Raw genomic sequence first — 19,386 nt, forward strand, 5'->3', positions numbered from 1 at the left:
AAATATTAGCGCTCTCGTCTGAGCACAACACGTCTTCCTGAGAAGCCATGAGAAGACGTCTAGGGTTGTGCAGGTTCAAAGCCACATATTGCTTTTCATTGCAATTGAAGGTCACACGCTGTTATGTGCGGTGACGTTCCTCATTGTGTTTGTTTTGTTGAGCTAAGTAGAGCTGTTCTTCTCAAGTTCTCTCTTCTCTTCTCCAGCAAGGTTCCTTTCTCTCTCACCCATACTTCATACTGGTATCATTTGGTTTGCATTGGCAGCCGTACCGCTGCAATTCTGTGTATCCGTTTACTTCTCGTAATTGCATACGATTCGGCCGCATTTTCGTACAGAGGTGCATCGAATCTTTGAGCGACACTTCGCGGTGGGGACGAGATGATTTGTATGCAAGGTTAAATACACTTCGTCTTGTTTTCGCCGTTGGGTGGCGTCCATGGTCAGGCCCAGGGTTAAATTATGTCAGAGATTTTCAATTTCAGAATTTCATAATTTGAGTCAGAAAACTCTGATTTCAGTTTTCAATTGGAGTGAGTTAGTTAGATGAAAGCATTTGTATATTGATATTAGTTTTTTGGTTCCTGGTTTTTCAATTTCAGACATTATATTGAGTTTATTAACTCAGATTAGAGGTTCATCATCCGTGTAGTTCTCTCGGTTACCTTCTCAGGTTTCCGGAATATAATAAGTTCGATACAGAGTACGCGGGATAGATAACGAAATATATCGCCCGTCCTATTGGTTCCACAGGAACTCTCCCGGTTACCTTTTCAGGTTTCCCAAAGAGACTTCGCCGTCGCTATTGGATTTAGATACGTACGTACGATAAAATAACAAAATATATAACCAATCCAATCATATTAACAGGCTTTCCTTTTTAGGATACCTAAAGATAATCTCTACCTATATCTCTGTTATGATTTTTAAAATATTCAGAATTTTGTTTCGTCAAGTGGTCGACAGTTCACCTATACATAATCACATCAGTTACCGCAGTGAATCCTGATTTTTCTTAACCCTTCCCACTAACAACTATCCCTTCCACGTTAAACACTAGGGAGCCACGCTATAGAGGTGACCCTTCTGGCTAGAGATGGGCAAAACAGTTCACTTTGATGAACGGTTCAGTCACTAACCGTTCATCTAAGTGAATCAGTTCTTTTGAACCGATCTTTCGCTCTTTCTTTCAGTGGTATTAAGAACAACATAGAATGTTAACTGGAACTCAACATCAATAGACAGCTATTCATTGATATCGTTGGATTGGATAGTGTACGTACGGGATTTATATTTTTGAAATTTAGTGGGGGAAGATAAGGTGCTTCTTTTTTAAAAGTCGCAAACTGTATGTGAAAATATGTTTATCGGCCGACAAAAGTATATGTAATAATTTGATGAGAACAAAATATGTCAAATTTTTCATATTTTCTGTTTGGACACTAATAATCAATCATACAAACAATCACGATTACACATACACGCAATAAGTCAAACAATGGAATTTCTCAACTTGTCCTCACTATGAGATTTTATGTTTACCTAATTCATGAATCGCCCCAGCTTCCCCCAGATTGTTTTCTGAAAATTAGGAAGTATATGAATATAACGTGGAATTGAAAGAATACATGAAATTTAAAATATATAGTTTTGTCTTTAAAGCTTACGTGTTCTGACATGTCAGGACAAATAAGTTGAAATCCTCCATTTTGTCAGCAACAGAAATTTTCCATTCACTACCCGAAGCAAAGGCTCTCCATTTCATTCCATCGTATCACCCGCAACGTGCGAGAGCGAGATGAAATAAGTAGCAACATTACAAACGAACAGCACCCGAGCGAGCCGAGTCGAGCCGACAGGATAATCACCCCACCAACTTCCGACAAACATAAAAGCAACGCACAACGTGATTCATGATCCCAGTTATTTTCCTAACCGCCATCGACAAAGTGATTACCAAATGTTGTGTAATGAGTGAAATATAAAGAGAAAATTTGGACTCCAAAAACTTGTGTTTTTTCAATTTCCACAGTGTGCTTAGCCAGAACCATCCAACCGCAGTTAGCCCGGTTTATGCGCTAACATTTGGTCCTTCGAGCCGGATTAGCTTCTGCTACCCTGTGGAATTAGAATGAAATTCATTCACAAGTGTTTTACGTGAAATTAATTAGTTGAAAAAACATTGCGTAGCAATTGATCAACATGTGTGAAATTCTCTTGCGGTAGTGTTTCTGCGTGAAACTGCCCTTCATTTGAGAATAAAGTGTGTTGCGTGAAGTGAATAAGTTGAAAGAACATTGCGTAGCAATTGATCAACTTATTTGAAAATTTCCTGTGGTAGTGCTTCTGCGTGAAGCTGCCAAACAACGATAGATCCCTTCATTTGTGAATAGAGGTGTCGAAAGAACATTGCATTACAATTGATCGATATCCTCCTGCAATAAGTTTTTTTTGTGAACTTGTGATAAATATTATACCAGTAAGCGTCTCTCGTGGCTTGGACAACGAGGGCTTTTGTGAAAAGGAACATTTGTGGTTTTTTAACGTGAGGAACAGTGTTGAACGATTAACAAACTATACCGTAAAAATGACGACGCAATATATCCCAAACAAAGCCACCAGTGCTGAAGGCTCTAAGACAGTGCCGACACTTACACAGTGTGCAGATGAGTCTGCAAGTTTTATAAGTTTTGTTAATTGGGAGCTCGCTGTCGATTCTGACAGCCAAATACTATTAGCGTCTTTATTTCGTCAACGTGAGCAAGCGAATCAGAAGATTGTTCGTGTGCAGGATGCTCTTATAGCTGCAAGGAACCAAGTCAGTATGGCGCAGCTGAAAACGTTTTCTAAAAATGTCGATGCGGCATACTCGGAGTTCAGTGGTATCCACAGCGAAGTAATTGCGATTATTTCCGATGAAGCGATTCAGATTCAAGAGGAAATCTACATTGACTTTGAAAGCCGTTTCAATTCAGTGTCAACCACCATCGAGGAACTACTGCAAGCTTATGTCACTGATCCAGGTGGTGTGCAGAACCACTCAGCAGGTAGTAATCAGCTTCCAGTCATAGTACATCAACAAACAGAAATACATTCGAATGAGGTAACAACTGAAGATTTTATACAAAGCATTCAACGTCTGTGGGAGATAGAAGACGTCGGATTCAGCCCATTACACACAACCGAAAAGGAAAGAACTGAAGAGCTTTTCCAGCGAACACACAGTCGTAATGAAACCGGGAGATTCATCATGCAACTTCCACTCAGAGAAACCGAAAGTGATCTAAGTAGCATCCGTCAACCAGACATCAAGCGTCAGTACTGCAGTTTCATTGATGAATATCTCAATGTTGGTCATGGTAACAAAATCGATGATGGGCAGGATCCGCCAAGTGTTCAAGTCTATTATCCTCCTGTTCATGCTGCTTTAAAACCTTCTAGTACAACAACTAAGCTTCGAGTTATGTTTAATGGAACAGCAAAATCATCTCAACATTCTTTAAACGACGTACTGAAGGAAGGTCCCACGATACAGAGCCATATTTTTTCGATGGTCCTGAGATTTAAAAAACATCGTCGTGCATTTATCACTGACATCAGCAAGATGTATCGACAAATTAATATTGATGAACATCAAACTCGCTTCCAGCGCATATTCTGGCGAAAATTTCCTTCAGAACCATTAAAGGTGTTAGAGCTCACTACTGATGTATTGTCTGGAGCTGAAAGTTACAATGAAGCAGTCCGTTTACAAGAAGAATTCCAGAAGCTGTTGGCGAGAGAAATCTGCACTACATTCGATGAACTTTCTGTGTATGGATCAGTTGAATCACTCGGAATATTGTGGGATTCAATTCCTAATAGTTTCCGATTCGAAGTCGGTGACAAGCTTGTCACTAAGCTTGTCACTAAGAGGTACGTTTTCTCAGAAATCGCTAGATTATTTGATCCGTTGGGACTAGTGCCTCCTGTACTAGTACTTGCTAAAATACAGATGCAACGTATTTGGACCTCCGAAATTGATTGGGGCGACAAGTTCGATTCTGACTTGCTTCGAGAGGGGATTATTTTTAGAGACTCATTGTCGGAGATTGCTGAACTGCGGACGCCTATATGCATAGTTGAATCAAACTCCACTCGTATAGAAATACATGGATTTGCCGATGCTTCCATTAAGGCATGTGGGGCGTGTGTCTACCTGCGATGTTTTAAAAAGGATGGATCAGTAACAGTTAATTTACTGTGCATCAGTTCTAAAATTGTTCCGATTATCGAGATGACCATTCCCAGAAAAGAATTATATGCTGCATTACTTCTGGCTCGATTGATGGAGAAGGTTTCTGCCGCAATGAAACTATCCATTGATGATATTTGGCTGTGGTCAGATAGTCAAATTGTGTTGTGCTGGCTGAAGAAGTCGGTTCATAAATTAGAGGTTTTCCAACGCAACAGAGTTATCGAAATGAATCGCTCAACAAATAATTGCGAATGGAGACACGTTCGCACAGAATTCAACCCAGTTGATATTGTTTCGCGAAGTCAGTATCCTGTTGATCTAAAGAAGAATCGATTGTGGTGGGAAGGACCAGACTTCTTGCACCTTAGGAACTATGATGTTGAAGCAATTCCTGACATTCTTGATGAAGGTCTTCCTGGAATTAAAGAACATGTTATAGTTGTTACATCTAGCTCCACTCAATATTTACCAGTGTTTGAAAAATTCAGCAATTTCCGGAAATTACAAAGAGTCATCGCTTATGTTCAACGCTTTACTCGAAATTTACGATCAAAACCATCGGAAAGAATCAAAACCCTGTTTGTTATGGTTTCCGAAATGAGACAGTCCTTAGAATGCATCGTGAAGGTGATTCAAGGAATCGAAATTTCATTTGTGGTGAATAGTACAATCAATGGCGAAACTCTAAACAAATTATCTTCACTATGTCCGATCATAGATGAAAAAGGATTGTTACGAGTTGGTGGTCGTCTTCAAAACTCGACTCTACATAATGATGCAAAGGATCAATTACTTCTACCGCATGGTCATCCAGTTACCGAATCACTACTTCACGCATTACATGTCGGAAATCTCCACATCGGGTCATCAGGACTTATAGCTACGGTTCGCCAGAAATTTTGGTTGACAAGGGCAAAGTCAGGGATCGTCCGCAGCTGTGTTACTTGTTTTAAAATGAATCCGAAAGGCGTTCAGCAATTAATGGGCAGTTTGCCGAAAAATCGTGTGGTTCCAGCTTTGCCTTTCGAATTAACTGGTGTTGACTACGCTGGTCCAATCACTGTGAAGGAAGGGAAACATAAGCCAAAACACGTGAAGGCTTACATCGCGCTATTTGTATGTCTTACAACAAAGAATATCCATCTAGAACTGGTGACAGATCTGAGCACTGATGCCTTCCTAGCCTCCATGGATCGTTTCGTAAATCGAAGAAGTTTGGTGAAAACTATTTTTTCCGATAGTACAACGAATTTCACAGGAGCCGCTCGTGAATTGCATTTCTTGTATTCATTTCTCAAGGACGAATCATCGCAATCAAGAATTGTCAATTTTCTTCATCCAAAGGAAATCGAATGGAGTTTTATTCCGCCAAGAGCACCGAACATCGGCGGTCTATGGGAAGCCGGAATAAAAAGTGTGAAAAATCACTTGAAACGAACTCTTCAGACCGCTGTTTTAACATTTGAAGAGTTTTACACTATGCTAACCCATATTGAAGCTATACTAAATTCTCGTCCATTATATGCACATTCAGATGATCCAAATGACCCGCTGTCGATAACTCCAGCTCATCTCCAGCAAAGAAAACCGTTGGAACCAGTACCAAGACCTTCTTATTTAGACGTCCAATCAAATCGTTTATCTCGTTGGCAGTATCTCAACCGGTTACGGGACCAGTTTTGGAAACGATGGTCCAAGGAATATTTGTCCACACTACAAACTCGTGTAAAATGGTCAAAGAAACGTCCGAACATACAGCCGAACATGATAGTCATCATAGCTGAAGACAACACACCTGCCCAAACATGGAAGCTGGGAAAAATCGTAGCTGTACACCCAGACAACGAACAGTTAAGAATAATTGAAGCGAAGGAATAGTCACATTTCGCCCCGGGAGAATGTTCGCGCCACGTGTAGCGAGCGCTTACGTGTTCTGACATGTCAGGACAAATAAATTGAAATCCTCCATTTTGTCAGCAACATAAATTTTCCATTCACTACCCGAAGCAAAGGCTCTCCATTTCATTCCATCGTATCACCCGCAACGTGCGAGAGCGAGATGAAATAAGTAGCAACATTACAAACGAACAGCACCCGAGCGAGCCGAGTCGAGCCGACAGGATAATCACCAACTTCCGACAAACATAAAAGCAACGCACAACGTGATTCATGATCCCAGTTATTTTCCTAACCGCCAACGACAAAGTGATTACCAAATGTTGTGTAATGAGTGAAATATAAAGAGAAAATTTGGACTCCAAAAACTTGTGTTTTTTCAATTTCCACAGTGTGCTTAGCCAGAACCATCCAACCGCAGTTAGCCCGGTTTATGCGCTAACAAAAATCTTATTTAATTTTTAACCCAAAATCGAGTATACATTAACAAAACAAATCCTGCGTTACATGCATTTTGCTCATAAATGACCATATTATTTTATTTTTCTTAAAAGCGTTCTCGTTATATTAATCCATTCCGTCCAGCAGAAATCAGTTCAGCGGCACTCATCCGTTCGCAAACAGTTCGCCCGCAAACACTTCGTTCTCAATCAGTTCGCCCGCAAACACTTCGTTCTCAATCAGTTCTTTCCCATACAGTTCACTCGCAAACAGTTCGTTCTGAACTAGTTCGTTCACAAACAGTTCACTCTCAAATAGTTCACTCGCTAATGGTTCTTTCAGAATCAGTTCGTGGGGAGAACTAACGTTCTTTGAAAAAGAACGACCGTTCGTTCACTCTTTTCGGCGAACTAGTTCTTTCGTACCGTTTGTGAACGGTTTGCCCATCTCTACTTCTGGCCTTCGGGCGGCGAATGTCATACTAACATTCCTTCCCTTCCCCTGGTGACTGTAAGGACGTGGCCGGCGTCGTTATTGGCCATTTAAAGCTTGAATCACCGAAAATTGCACAACGAGAATGATTTGCTAGTTCCAAGCGTCATTCTGTGTGTTATTTGTGCAATTTGGTTGGTTCAGGTCAATCACGGAGAGCAACTACGAATTGTACAGTCTACCCAAACTCAAGCTGAAGCTCGATGTTTGCGCTAATGAAATTGAACTTTGTTCGAAGGTGGAGATGGATTTTCAGGCGGAATAACGCATTCCTATCTATATAAATAATAAAAGAAGGCCAAATGTTAGATAAACGTCAGGGTCGAATTTGCATCGGTGTCACCCGGTTGTCTAACCCGCAATTATGAGGCTATGTGACTGTGTTTTGATTGAGTTAGTGATTTGAAGTCACTCAAAAGTTCAATCAAATTCTTAGGAATATATGCCCAGTTAAGATGCTGAGGAGTCAATAAGTGCAACATTGTTTTTGCATGGAGTACACATTTACTGGTGTACAAGCTTGAATATTGTTTATTAGCTGGTGGTCACCTCTACAATGTATTATATTTTTTGTATCTGTATCTGATGTATGGTATGTTACATTTCAGCAACTCGTAAACCGGAAATATCGACACCAAATCCATCTACACCAGTACGAAGAAGTCGCCGACGCTCTATGACACGGTCCCCGTCACCAACAAAACCGGAAATTTCAATCCTTGAAAGTGTTAGCGAAGAGCAAGGACAATCGGAGGAGGTTGAATTATCCAGTGCTCGAAAAAAACGCAGATCAAGCTCAAATACGAAATCTCCTTCCCCGTTGAAACATCAAGATGTTACACGCTTAGGTGTATTACAGGAAGAACCTGACAATGAGGATGGAAAAGTGGAGAATTCCAGTCCACAAAAAGATGAATCCGCTCCTGCGGTAGCATCTGAAAACGAGGAATCAAATACTATGGATGATGACCCAAAAATATGTGAAGAAAATTCTGATATAACAGAGAAATCATCTGAAATCGTTTCTCCACAGAAAGTTACACCAACCTATCCTGAAAAATGTCCAAAACCGAAGGCTAGTATTGAGACCGCCAATGAGAAGAATAGTTCAGATGTATTAGCGCAGGAATCTGACATATCTCTAGAGAAGAAATCTGAAGTAGCCCAATCACAACAAACCGAAACTGCAGAAAAATGTGAAAATGAATCAGTCGTTGAAATACCCGCTGGTGAAGGGACAACTGTACCGGAAGTTGAGTTAGATCCATCAAATTATCAAAACAAAGAAACAGTAGAAACGGTGGAAAAATCATCCGATGATGATTTACCTAATACTGTTACGGCATCTGAATCAAACGCTGTTGAAATTCCCGTAACCGTGGGAAAATCTGGTAGCTCCGGAGAGGATAGCGAAAAAAATAACGAAGAAAAACAACAAGTAACTGAGAGCATTTTTTGTTAGATTCCTTCTAACGACGTTTGTGTTTCAGGAACCTACGATTAGTGAACCCAAACAGCCATCGGAAATAGAAGCCTCATCGCTGGAAAAAGTAAAAATACCACCAAAATCTGAAAGTACAAAACCTCAACAATATCCAATTGTATTTACTGCTGATGAAAATGAACCTGAAACCACAAACCGCGGTGTATCACTCAGCTGGTGTAAGTTAGTTTTTTTTCTGAATAAAGTTTGAAAATAATGTTATCTTCGTTTTGCAGTTGATTCTGATTTGAATCTTGTGATTGATTCAGAATCGCTTGATGCAGCGGAACCCTTATCTGACGGGGCATTAGCTTTGGTGTGGGCAGGAGCCAGGGCTAACATGGGAGTCGACAAAGGGAAAGTTTATTATGAGATTCATCTCAATAAGAGTATTGCGGCACGCAAGGTGATCGATGAGCCGATCGCGTGTGAATTTCGTGTTGGATGGTCAATTCTAGATGCCAGCCTTCAACTGGGAGAGGACAAATTTTCTTTTGGCTATGATAGCAACGGTTCCAAAGTAACAGATTGTTGCTTTAGTGATTACGGTCTCAAGTACGAAATAAATGACGTTGTCGGGGTTTATCTGGACATGGAGTCCAATCCGTGCAAGATTGAATACACAGTCAACAATATCAGCCAGGGAATTGCGTTCGAATTCGACCCAAGCGAGATTGAGGGAAAAGCACTGTTCCCTCATGTCTACAGTAAAAATATAGCCTTCAAAATTAATTTTGGACAACTTGAAAGAAGTCTGCTGAATAACAGGGAAATTAAGACCGAGAAAACGCAAACCATTGAAAAAGAAGAACCTAAAAATGGCAATGATGACAAAGACGCATCGCAGCAGTCGGAAACGACTGCGAATGCATCAGATTCCAACGACCAAAAAGATGGAAATTCTGCTGGTCAAGAGAAGCCTGAACCTGAACCAATCGAACAAAAGGACGAAAAAGTACGGTTATTGTTTCCCAACTCATTCTTCAACATAATATTTATATGTGCTTATAGATACAAGAAGAAACTGACGATAAAGATGAGAAGCCCATATATCCAGACTATACTTACATCGACAAATTGGCGAAGGAAAATTTGATTGCCGGAGTACGTGGACCCGATGGACGGAAAGATTGCGAGGTAATCATTCGAGCATTGCAAAGTTTTGGCACCATGATTTGATAATTTCATCCACTCGGGCATTGCCGTTCATTTTTCTGTTTAATGCCACCTAGAATTTCTGAGGGAGCCCTGTGCAACGACTACTGAACAAATTCTAGTCCCTGGAATAATTACCAGATGCGTAAAGTTCTAGTAGTAATTCCCGGGTCTGGAAGGGATCTTTATCTTTAGGTTCATTCACCAACAGGTTGTGAGGACCCTAATTTTATAACAAAAATCTATACATGAACATTATTCTACATAAAGTCATCACATAGAAAACCCATAAAACATGGCGAATAACAGAAGAAGAAAGATTTTGCAAACCACTGAATACATAGCATCGAATTATTCCAGAGAGCTCGAGGTCGCACGTTGAAGTGGATTGTTTTCCTTAGAGAACAGGACAATCAATGCGAAACATCAGCTATCAGAAAAGCTCTGGTTGTGTCTCTATGACCGACACAGATTCCAAGTTGATCAGCTGACAACCAATCTAGTAGTTCAATAATCGGAAGCGGTATGTCCACAGTAATCTACGAAGAACGTATCTTACGAACCTTCGTTTAACTGACTCAACTCTTTCGAATGCGTTGTAGTAGTGAGGAGTTCAAACTGCTGAACAAACGAACTAAAACAGAGCGAGTTAGAGAGCAGTAGAATGATTTAAGGCAGTAGATATCCGTGATTTTTTCGCAATCCCGCTGATAAGCCCCAAAGTTCTGGACGCTTCATTGACCATGAACGAGATGTGCGGTTTTAATGAAAGTTGCCTTCCAAAATAATTCTCAGGTCTTTGACTTCGTTAACGCGTTTTCGAACAAGATATATTTGTACATTATGGTTTGTCACGTGCGCGAAACGATTGAACAGAACATTTAGCGGGGTTTACATTCATTAATAAATTTTTAAATCATCTGCATTTGATAGTCGTGGTCCTTCGAATTACCAGATTTACGTCATTAACCCTTTCACCATAACAGTGTGCTCCGTCGGAGTGCTATCGCTGAATGGCGCACTGCGCCGAAAAGTATGCATATCGCGCTGGTGTGATCGATGTGCAGTATCACTCTTATGTCGTCTATAGACGACGTAGAGAATTGGGAATCTCCATTAACGGAGGCTAGTCGACGACCAGTAAGGTATGACTGAACCGTTGCAGAAGGTTGCCGTTAACCCCAACCATGTCCTGTTTGGAGACGGTGTTGATAACACACTATGCAAAGCGTTTGTATACCCATGCAGCAAAATTAATTTCGCCCGATTTAGGGATAAAAAGCTACCCTGTCTGGCGTATGGTATAGGGCTTCATTAAAAATAGTTTAGGCGGATTACGGAAATCAGAATAAAACAGACCGAATGTAGAAAACTACAGTTTTACGTTTATTGGTCTGAATGCCATGATCGTGTGATATAATGAAGATCAGCTCAGTGGTTGTCGAGCGACGGCGATGGATGACGAAGATACAAAAACCTAACTGTTAGCATATATAGTATAGGGTGGTAGTGATATCCCGAGCAAAAAATTCCGCCTGCTACATAGGCGAATGAACTGAAAAGTTTAAAACCTCTATAATTCATCACGTTCGTTCGTTCCGCCTGCTACAATAGTTATGTCAATCTCCACACGGAACTTGCTGCGAAATGTTGATTTGTCCGATAATATAATCAAAATTTAAGTTTTTTTGACAACCGATCCCAAATGTCTTAGAATTGCATGAAACGTCGTGATTTACTGTTATTTCGAAATATTTGTTTGTCAAAAATTGACATTTGGATACCTGGTCGTTTTTCCGTCTGAAAAGTTGATTTTTGACAAAAAAATTTAGATAACAGTAAATCTCGACCTTTCATCCAATTCTAAGACATTTGACATCATTTTTTTTTTGAAAACTCCGATTTCATATACTGTATACATATACCTTTCGGGAGATTTTTCAGTTTTCAAAAAACTTAAATTTTAACATGTGAAAATCAAATGAGCTGATATTTCGTATAGGGTATATTTTCGTGCAAATCAACATTTCGCGCAGCAAGTTCCGTTTGAAAAACCGAGAAAACTATTTTTATTGGCACCCTGAACCATAAGTTTTGCATCGTATTCCGAAAAAACGACCAAGTCCCAGATAGTCGATTTTTTACAATATTTTTTTTCGAGATGACCTTGACAATGAATGCAATTTGAAGACATTTGGCATCAAACAAAATTAGAACACCAATTACATGTACCACCCAACTGATACCAATAATTCTAACTATATATACAAGAATGTTATGTTCATATTTCTGACAAATCCCTGTTTTTCAAGAATGATGGCAATGGAGAGTAATACATACAACAATTTATTAAAATATTTTTATTATGTGCTTTAATAATATTAAATCTCTTTTCAGGTTACTTTCTTGATAGGTTTACCAGCGTGTGGCAAAACAACTTGGGTGCAGAACTATATTAAAGAGAATTCTGACAAGAAGTTCACTATTTTGAGTGTCGAAGCCCTACTCGATAGAATGAAGGTAATTCAGATTATATGAAATCAGTTTCATAACTTTCAAAACATCCAATTGATGCTGAGTACCGTTACTCCGCCATATTCTGCGCAGCTAAGACTTCTCGAAGCTTATACCATTCTGTAACAAAAATATATGCACTATATCACAAAACAGTGAATGCGGTCTAGAAACTATGTCATTAGTAGTAACGTTTAGAATAAAAACCGCACACAATACTTAAGAAAACTATTTTCAAAAAAATAATTTTTGAAAACACAAACATGTGTGTCTAATCCTGCGCACTTAAATTGCATTTTTCCTAATTCTGCGCACCCATAAAATATAATATATATAATTCAAAAATATATAAATTATGCCACTGGCGTCTTCAAACGTTTCATGTCCACCGGAAGCCCGGCTCTCTGGATGTCGCGGTTACCCACTGCACGATGCTTTCGTCCTCTTCCTTCGTGTTTTCGTTCACGTTCACGTTCATATTGAAAGTTCGACAGTAAGCGTGAAATAAATAAACATCGAGCTTCAATAAAGTAATTCGGATAAAATATACAGTCGTTCACAAATCAACCTGAAGCAACGAAGGTTTTCAATCCGTGCAGAGATCCGATTGAATGAAATTGCATCCATATCGAAATTTTCATTGAAAACACGAGAGTTGCTAAACATATCCTTTAAGGGGCTGTCCACATACCACGTGGACAGAAAAAAACACGATTTCAGATATCCCCCTCTCCCTCCGTGGACAAGCGTGGACATTTTTTATACCCTTCCCTTTTGTCCATGTGGACATTTCTATTTTTTTTTTGGAAAAAATTTCAAGAAAATAATTGAATTGCGTTTGAATTTTGTTTCATTTCAATTTTTTATTTAAAAAAAAACAACAAAATTGAAGGGTTGCTTCCGAACCATGACTGAATAGTTGACGTAGGATACTTTTCTCACATAAAAAAAATAATTTATTAAAATAATTTAATTAATTATAAAAAAAATTATTCTCTTAGGAGGTGATAGACGATCATATTAGGCTGTCAAAAAAGTCCTGCGGTATTTTTTTTTGAATTTTCATTTGTTCATAAAATTAGTTACAATCATCTGTTTTAAGTCAAATATGCGCCGTTTTGTTCGATGACTTGTTCCCAACGAGATGCCAACTTCATAATACCCCTGTTATAGAAGCTCGCTTCCTTATTGGCAAAAAACTCGGATAGCCAATTTTCACAGGCCTCTTTTGTGGCTAACTTCTGACTACCTAGCTCGTTCGCCATGGTCAAAAACAGGTGGTAGTCACTTGGTGCAAGGTCCGGACTATACGGTGGATGCAAAAGAACCTCCCATCCGAGCTCCCGGAGCTTCTGGCGCGTCACCAAAGAAGTGTGTGGCCTGGCGTTGTCCTGATGGAAGACAATGCGGCCTCTGTTTATCAAAGATGGCCTCTTCTTCATGAGTGCTACCTTCAAGTGGTCCAGTTGTTGGCAGTACAGGTCCGAATTGAGCGTTTGGCCATAGGGAAGCAGCTCATAATAGATTATTCCTTGACAATCCCACCAAACACACAGCAGAACCTTCCTGGCCGTTAATGAGGGCTTGGCCACCGTCTGAGCCCCTTCAAGCTATAGTATGACTCGATGCAATGAATACAACTAGAACTACGCGCTTACAACGACACCTCGCAGAAATACCGCAGGACTTTTTTGACAGCCTAATATTTGATAAAAAAATCCTCCTACGCATATGTTCGAATTTCAACAATGACAGAGTTATAGAATTTTTTTTCTTCGGACTCTGTTGCCTCAAACTGTCTCTACAGTAAAAAGTACGCTACGGAAGACGATTCTGTTGCTTTCATTTGAAAGATGAGAAAATTTAGTACAGGATATAATAGCGTAACAACTAAATTAGTGGATTTTATTAACATTTTGGAAGTGAAAAACTCAAAAGTTAATAATTTTTAATGTGTTATTCTTAGTTTTATCCTAAACATTTATATTAAACTAGATTGTTTCTGTCAATTAAATTGAAGCTCTCTAACCGCTCTACAATTTGTTCTTTGGCACCCATCTTCTAACTTTCTTAATTTGGCTACAATGTCGATATAAACAATTCTTGGTGAAATTTCAAGCAAAATCTTCAAAAATAACGATTTTTACCCCACTGTACATGTAATAGCCACTCAAACTTCACCTTATCGTTGAGAAGTTACATTTCTTCTTGATATAAGTCATATTTGAAATATAAAAAAAAATCCAAACTGTATATAATCGGGTACAAAATTGTATATAATCGAATCACATATAATCGAGTCTGTATATAATCGAGTCCGACCTGTAACTGTTGCTGGTAATCCTGCATCTCAAAGTTGTTCAGTCATTTCGTTATTAATTTACGAAATGGTCTGCAGGGAATTGCTTCACACTCGTTTGCTTGAAGCTTCCATCTTACCAGCATTCCAAGATCGCAAAGCACACTTTCTTTTAATAATTGAATATTCGATAGCTTCGACCAAATGTTTGTCGAACCGTTCTACATTCTTTTTTATTATTTATCTGATAATAATTGAAATACAACTTTTAGAGTGGCAACCTCACGTCGTCAGTTCACTATTCAAACTGAACGCTTTATTCATTCTCATTCAATATACACTTACAGTATAGTCATTTTCTTATCAGGGGTATTCAACATTTATTCAGCCTTTACTGGTACACCACACATTGTAACACTCAAAAAAGCTGCATTCTCAACAGCATTGCTGGCTCGAAAAGTCACGATGATATGGTTGCAATAGTAATATTGTCATCACGCTATTCAAGTTATGAAAAAGTTTCGTAGAGTGATGTAATTTTAGATCGTTCAACACCCAAGTTGTCGCTCAAACTCAAAGTCGTCAATCAGTGGCCAATTTCAGAGCCCATTCACATAGCCTCTATAGAACATAAAACTAGGTTGGGTAGTGTGCCAACTATCTTCCTGTGAAATATTGGGAAATATTAGGACAATACCTGTAACGTTACATAAGGATTTTTAAAAATTCCAAAAATTTACAAAATGGCGGTTATTTTTGTTAAAAATAAGTTATTTTTTATGAAAAATCTGTTTAGAAGCCCATAAAAAATCGAAAAATAGAGATGTCAAAAAACGGCTATGTGATGCTTTAGATCAGGGGTTCTCAAAATTCTCGGTATCGACCCCTTGGGGTCAATATCGGTTTACCAGGGGTTGACGAGATTTAAAGATCGACCCCTATTAATTAACACAAGTTCATATTAGAAACTTCCAAGATACAGGTCGGACTCGATTATATATAGTCGACCATTTTTTTTCAACAATTATTTTCAAATCCTATACATAATCAAATCTCAAGAAAACAATTTTTTCATTAATGTATGAATGTCAAACATAGAAATATAGCTTTTTTGTGATTCGATTATGTATTGGATTCGAAAATTAACGTTGAAAGTTAAATCGCGATTATATATAATCGAGTCCGACCTGTCTAGTCGACCATTTTTTTTTTCAACAATTATTTTCAAATCCTTAACATAATCGAATCTCAAGAAAACAATTTTTTCATTAATGTATGAATGTCAAACATTAATAGAAAAATAGCTTTTTTGTGATTCAATTGTGTATTGGATTCGAAAATTAACGTTGAAAATGAAATTGCGATTATATATAATCGAGTCCGACCTGTACTGCATAAATTGTGTTACGTGAACCAACTTGTTATAAGAATATAAAAATATAATAGGAGAGAGTATTGTTTTTGTAATAGGTATTAATAATTATTAATAACACCTGATATTTACTGAATTTTATGTCTATTTATTGATGCGAAGATTACGTCAAGATGCTATAGGGGCCAATGATATCACTTCAATCTGGGAGAGGGGTCTCTGGCCAAAATAGTTTAAGAATTCTTGCTTTAGATAATTCATTTTTATACTGATAAAAAATTTCAGCCAAATCGGCCGAGTAGATCTTAAGATATCGATACCACCAGTTGAAGAAACATGGTTTCAAAAAAACGCATTTGAAAATTCGTACAACAATAAATACTATATCCCTTGAGGTGACTTCATACTTTCGGATGTTACTTTCCAATGAAATCAAATATCGCGAAATTCTTTTAGGACAACATTTTTGCGGGCATATGCTTCCCAAAATGCAAAAAACAAAAATTCATTTTTTTTAATTTTTCAGACCGGGATTCTTCTTTTAAAAAATTGGGCAGTGGTCTGTATAAGTAGCAGTCTGAAGGTTCCATATCCGGTGACCACGGTGAGTCAAAGAGACATGAGGCTCTACATTTTTCTGGCCATTTAATCTGGTCTAACACGTCGCCCATCATATTGATTAATACTGAACGGATCCCTGGCCTCTACAGTCCAGTAGCGAGCTTTATTTAATGTGATTTAGCGACTGATTTTTTATGCTAGTTTATAACACAGAATTCCTTTCCAATTCCACCAGGCACAGAGCATAACATTCTTCCGGCTCTGAGAGTAGCTAATGGTTTCTGACAATTTTCCCAAGATTTTTCCATTCAAATTGTTGTCACGATTTGGAACAAGGACGGCAAACAACAGCTGGATAGAAATCCGCAACTAAGAAAACAAGCATTCATGTCGAGCATTTTTAATATTACAATACCAACAGTATGTAGTGATATCTGCATCCTGGTGGAGTGAATGAGCCTCTACTATGGAAAAAAAATCGCTCACAATTCATGTCCGTTACTCACAGAATATAGATTTGAACGAAAAAGATCAACGATCTGAGAGAAGTATGGATGTCTGACCGGCAATCTCAGAGCCTCTTTACACAGTACCAGCAACTGCTGAATTGGTCGAATCAATTAGAAACGAGAAACTTACAGATCGGACGTAATGTATTTAAAAAAATCATCCCATTTTTTTCCAATTCATTTATTTGTAGGGCGCAATCGCATAAGCTTTGCGGAGCCGTTAATTCAAGGTTTGTTTATACAAAGTTTCAACTAATTGCTATGTTTAGTAGTATTCGACCGAATACTCGCGGTTTACTCGAGGTTGAAAGGGCAACCATTTTTGTGGGACGGGTCAGGTTAGGGATATGGATATGAGGTATCGTTGTCTCAACCGAGAGTTGCCGCACGCACTGTGGCATTGTGCATAATGACCAGGGATAGCATCTGGTGTTCGACTATCTGTCGAGGGTGGGCGTCGGTGAGTTGTGGGGACAAGACAAACAAAAAATCATTCCATGTGTCCACGTGGAAATTATCTCTCCCTCCCCTCCCCTCACCATGAACAAGCGTGAAAAGTTTCGTAACCCCTACCTCCCCTAAATTTGTCCACCTGGTATGTGGACAGCCCCTTACAGTCCACGGCGAAATAATTTTCAGAAGGCCTTGGGACATTCGAACGTGAACATGAACGGGGAAATATTTTGACGTCTATATTCACCACTGTTTTCACGTTCACGTTCACCGAAGTCGGTGAACTATAGTGAGTTTACAGACATCTCGATTCCAAGGTGGAAAATCAGAATCGTTGTGAAATATTGAATTCATTGTTGTGAAAAATTGAATTCACTTTCATCAATATGAATTTTGTTTAAATATGTTTTTCAATTAGAAAATGGTTCTTCCTATCGTTTCCTTCCTCCTTGCTTTTCATATGTAGACTGATGAATTATTAACAAAAAAGTGTTTGTTCACGTTCACGTTCACGAGAACTCTAAGCAAGCCTTTAGCGTCGAAGAACAAAATTTATCTTCTTCAGTGATGTCAGATTTGTTTTCAATACAGAGCGGACTCGATTGTATACAGTCTCCGAATTTTTTCACTGCATATAATGAAGTCAAAAAAAATTGTTTTTTTTATTCATAGCTTTTTGTTTTTTGAATAAAAAAGAAGAATTTATTTTTTATTTATCCCCTTGAAATTATAAAACACCTTTCTCACACGAAAAAATTAAATTTATCCAGAATCTGTCAGAAGGTGAGAGGCGATCATATTTGATGAAAAAAATCTTCGTCGCATTTGGTCAGATCTCAACAATGACGAGTCAAACTGGCAATACTTCAAAAAGTACGTTACTTCGGACAATTCTGTCGTTTCCATTTGAAAAATGAGAAAAATTTGTGCAGGATCTAGTTTTGAAACATCTAAATTAGTGGATTTAAATAACATTTTGGAAGTGAAGAATTTAAAGAAGAGTCGCTTTAAAGGTGTTATTATTAGTTTAAACTCAAAATTCATAATAAACTTGACTGTTTCTATCAACCAAACCAAACCCCTCAAACCGCTCTACAATTTGTTCTTTGACATCCAATCTTCTATTTTTCTTGATTTCGGTGCAATATCGTTATAAACAATTCTTCAGAAATCACTCATAATAACCAATTAAATTTCATCTTAACATTGAAATATCCCATTTTTGCCTGAAATGAGCCATATTTGAAAAAAAAATCAATCTGTATATAATCTAATCTAAAATTGTATCTTTTCGGTTAAATATTGGATGATAACAAACGACAAAAGAACAATCAAACTATTCAACAGTATTAATACGCTCCACCAATAACCTATTGGCGCATTTAGTCTAAAGCCACGAAATGCGCCGATTAAGGACAGACACAGAGTTAGGCGGAGTTACGTTATATGAAATCAACATGAAAACGTTGGTTCGATGCACACCATTTTCCTCTATTTTCTAAACTATTAACTATTTTCTATTTTTCAATATTCTAAACAGCTGAGCATTTTTGCAGGAACAATTTTGTATAATTATTATCATCTGACTTATTTTCTAGATCTCTGGTGTACCCCGGAAACCATCAAGCACAAACACATACTCAAAATTGTTGGACCAACTTAATAAAAGCATCAACAACAAGCTTATCGATATTGCTGCCAAACGCAGAAGAAACTTTATTGTAGATCAGGTAATTTGTTATATTTCTTCATCCCGAATGAGTTCACTAATACATTTACTTTTCTGTGTGAAGGCTAACGTGTTTGCTTCCGAACAAAGACGAAAGCTCAGTGGATTTGGAGAATACGCAGTAAGACGAGCAGTTGTAATTGTATCGGATGAAGAGGAATACAAACGTCGCGTCCAATCCAAAAAAGATGAGCTAGGAGGCGAAATGTACGAAAGAAATACAAACGCAATGAAGGGTAAGTGTG

At 38.3% G+C, this 19,386-nt stretch overlaps 1 protein-coding gene across 3 annotated transcripts in view; it reads left to right on the forward strand.

Annotated features, from left to right (window-relative positions):
* The window catches only part of LOC129780336 (heterogeneous nuclear ribonucleoprotein U), a 41,440-nt gene that overhangs the window by 5,222 nt on the left and 16,832 nt on the right, over positions 1 to 19,386 (forward strand). For all 3 annotated transcript variants that reach the window (XM_055788487.1, XM_055788485.1, XM_055788488.1), the window contains exons 2-8: positions 7,675 to 8,504; positions 8,557 to 8,728; positions 8,786 to 9,504; positions 9,561 to 9,686; positions 12,102 to 12,224; positions 19,011 to 19,142; positions 19,206 to 19,377. In XM_055788487.1, coding sequence (XP_055644462.1) covers positions 7,675 to 8,504; positions 8,557 to 8,728; positions 8,786 to 9,504; positions 9,561 to 9,686; positions 12,102 to 12,224; positions 19,011 to 19,142; positions 19,206 to 19,377 — 2,274 coding nt within the window. The remainder of the gene's footprint in view (positions 1 to 7,674; positions 8,505 to 8,556; positions 8,729 to 8,785; positions 9,505 to 9,560; positions 9,687 to 12,101; positions 12,225 to 19,010; positions 19,143 to 19,205; positions 19,378 to 19,386) is intronic.

This window comes from Toxorhynchites rutilus, chromosome 3 (genome assembly GCF_029784135.1).
Source record: "Toxorhynchites rutilus septentrionalis strain SRP chromosome 3, ASM2978413v1, whole genome shotgun sequence".
NCBI classification, from domain to species: domain Eukaryota; kingdom Metazoa; phylum Arthropoda; class Insecta; order Diptera; family Culicidae; genus Toxorhynchites; species Toxorhynchites rutilus.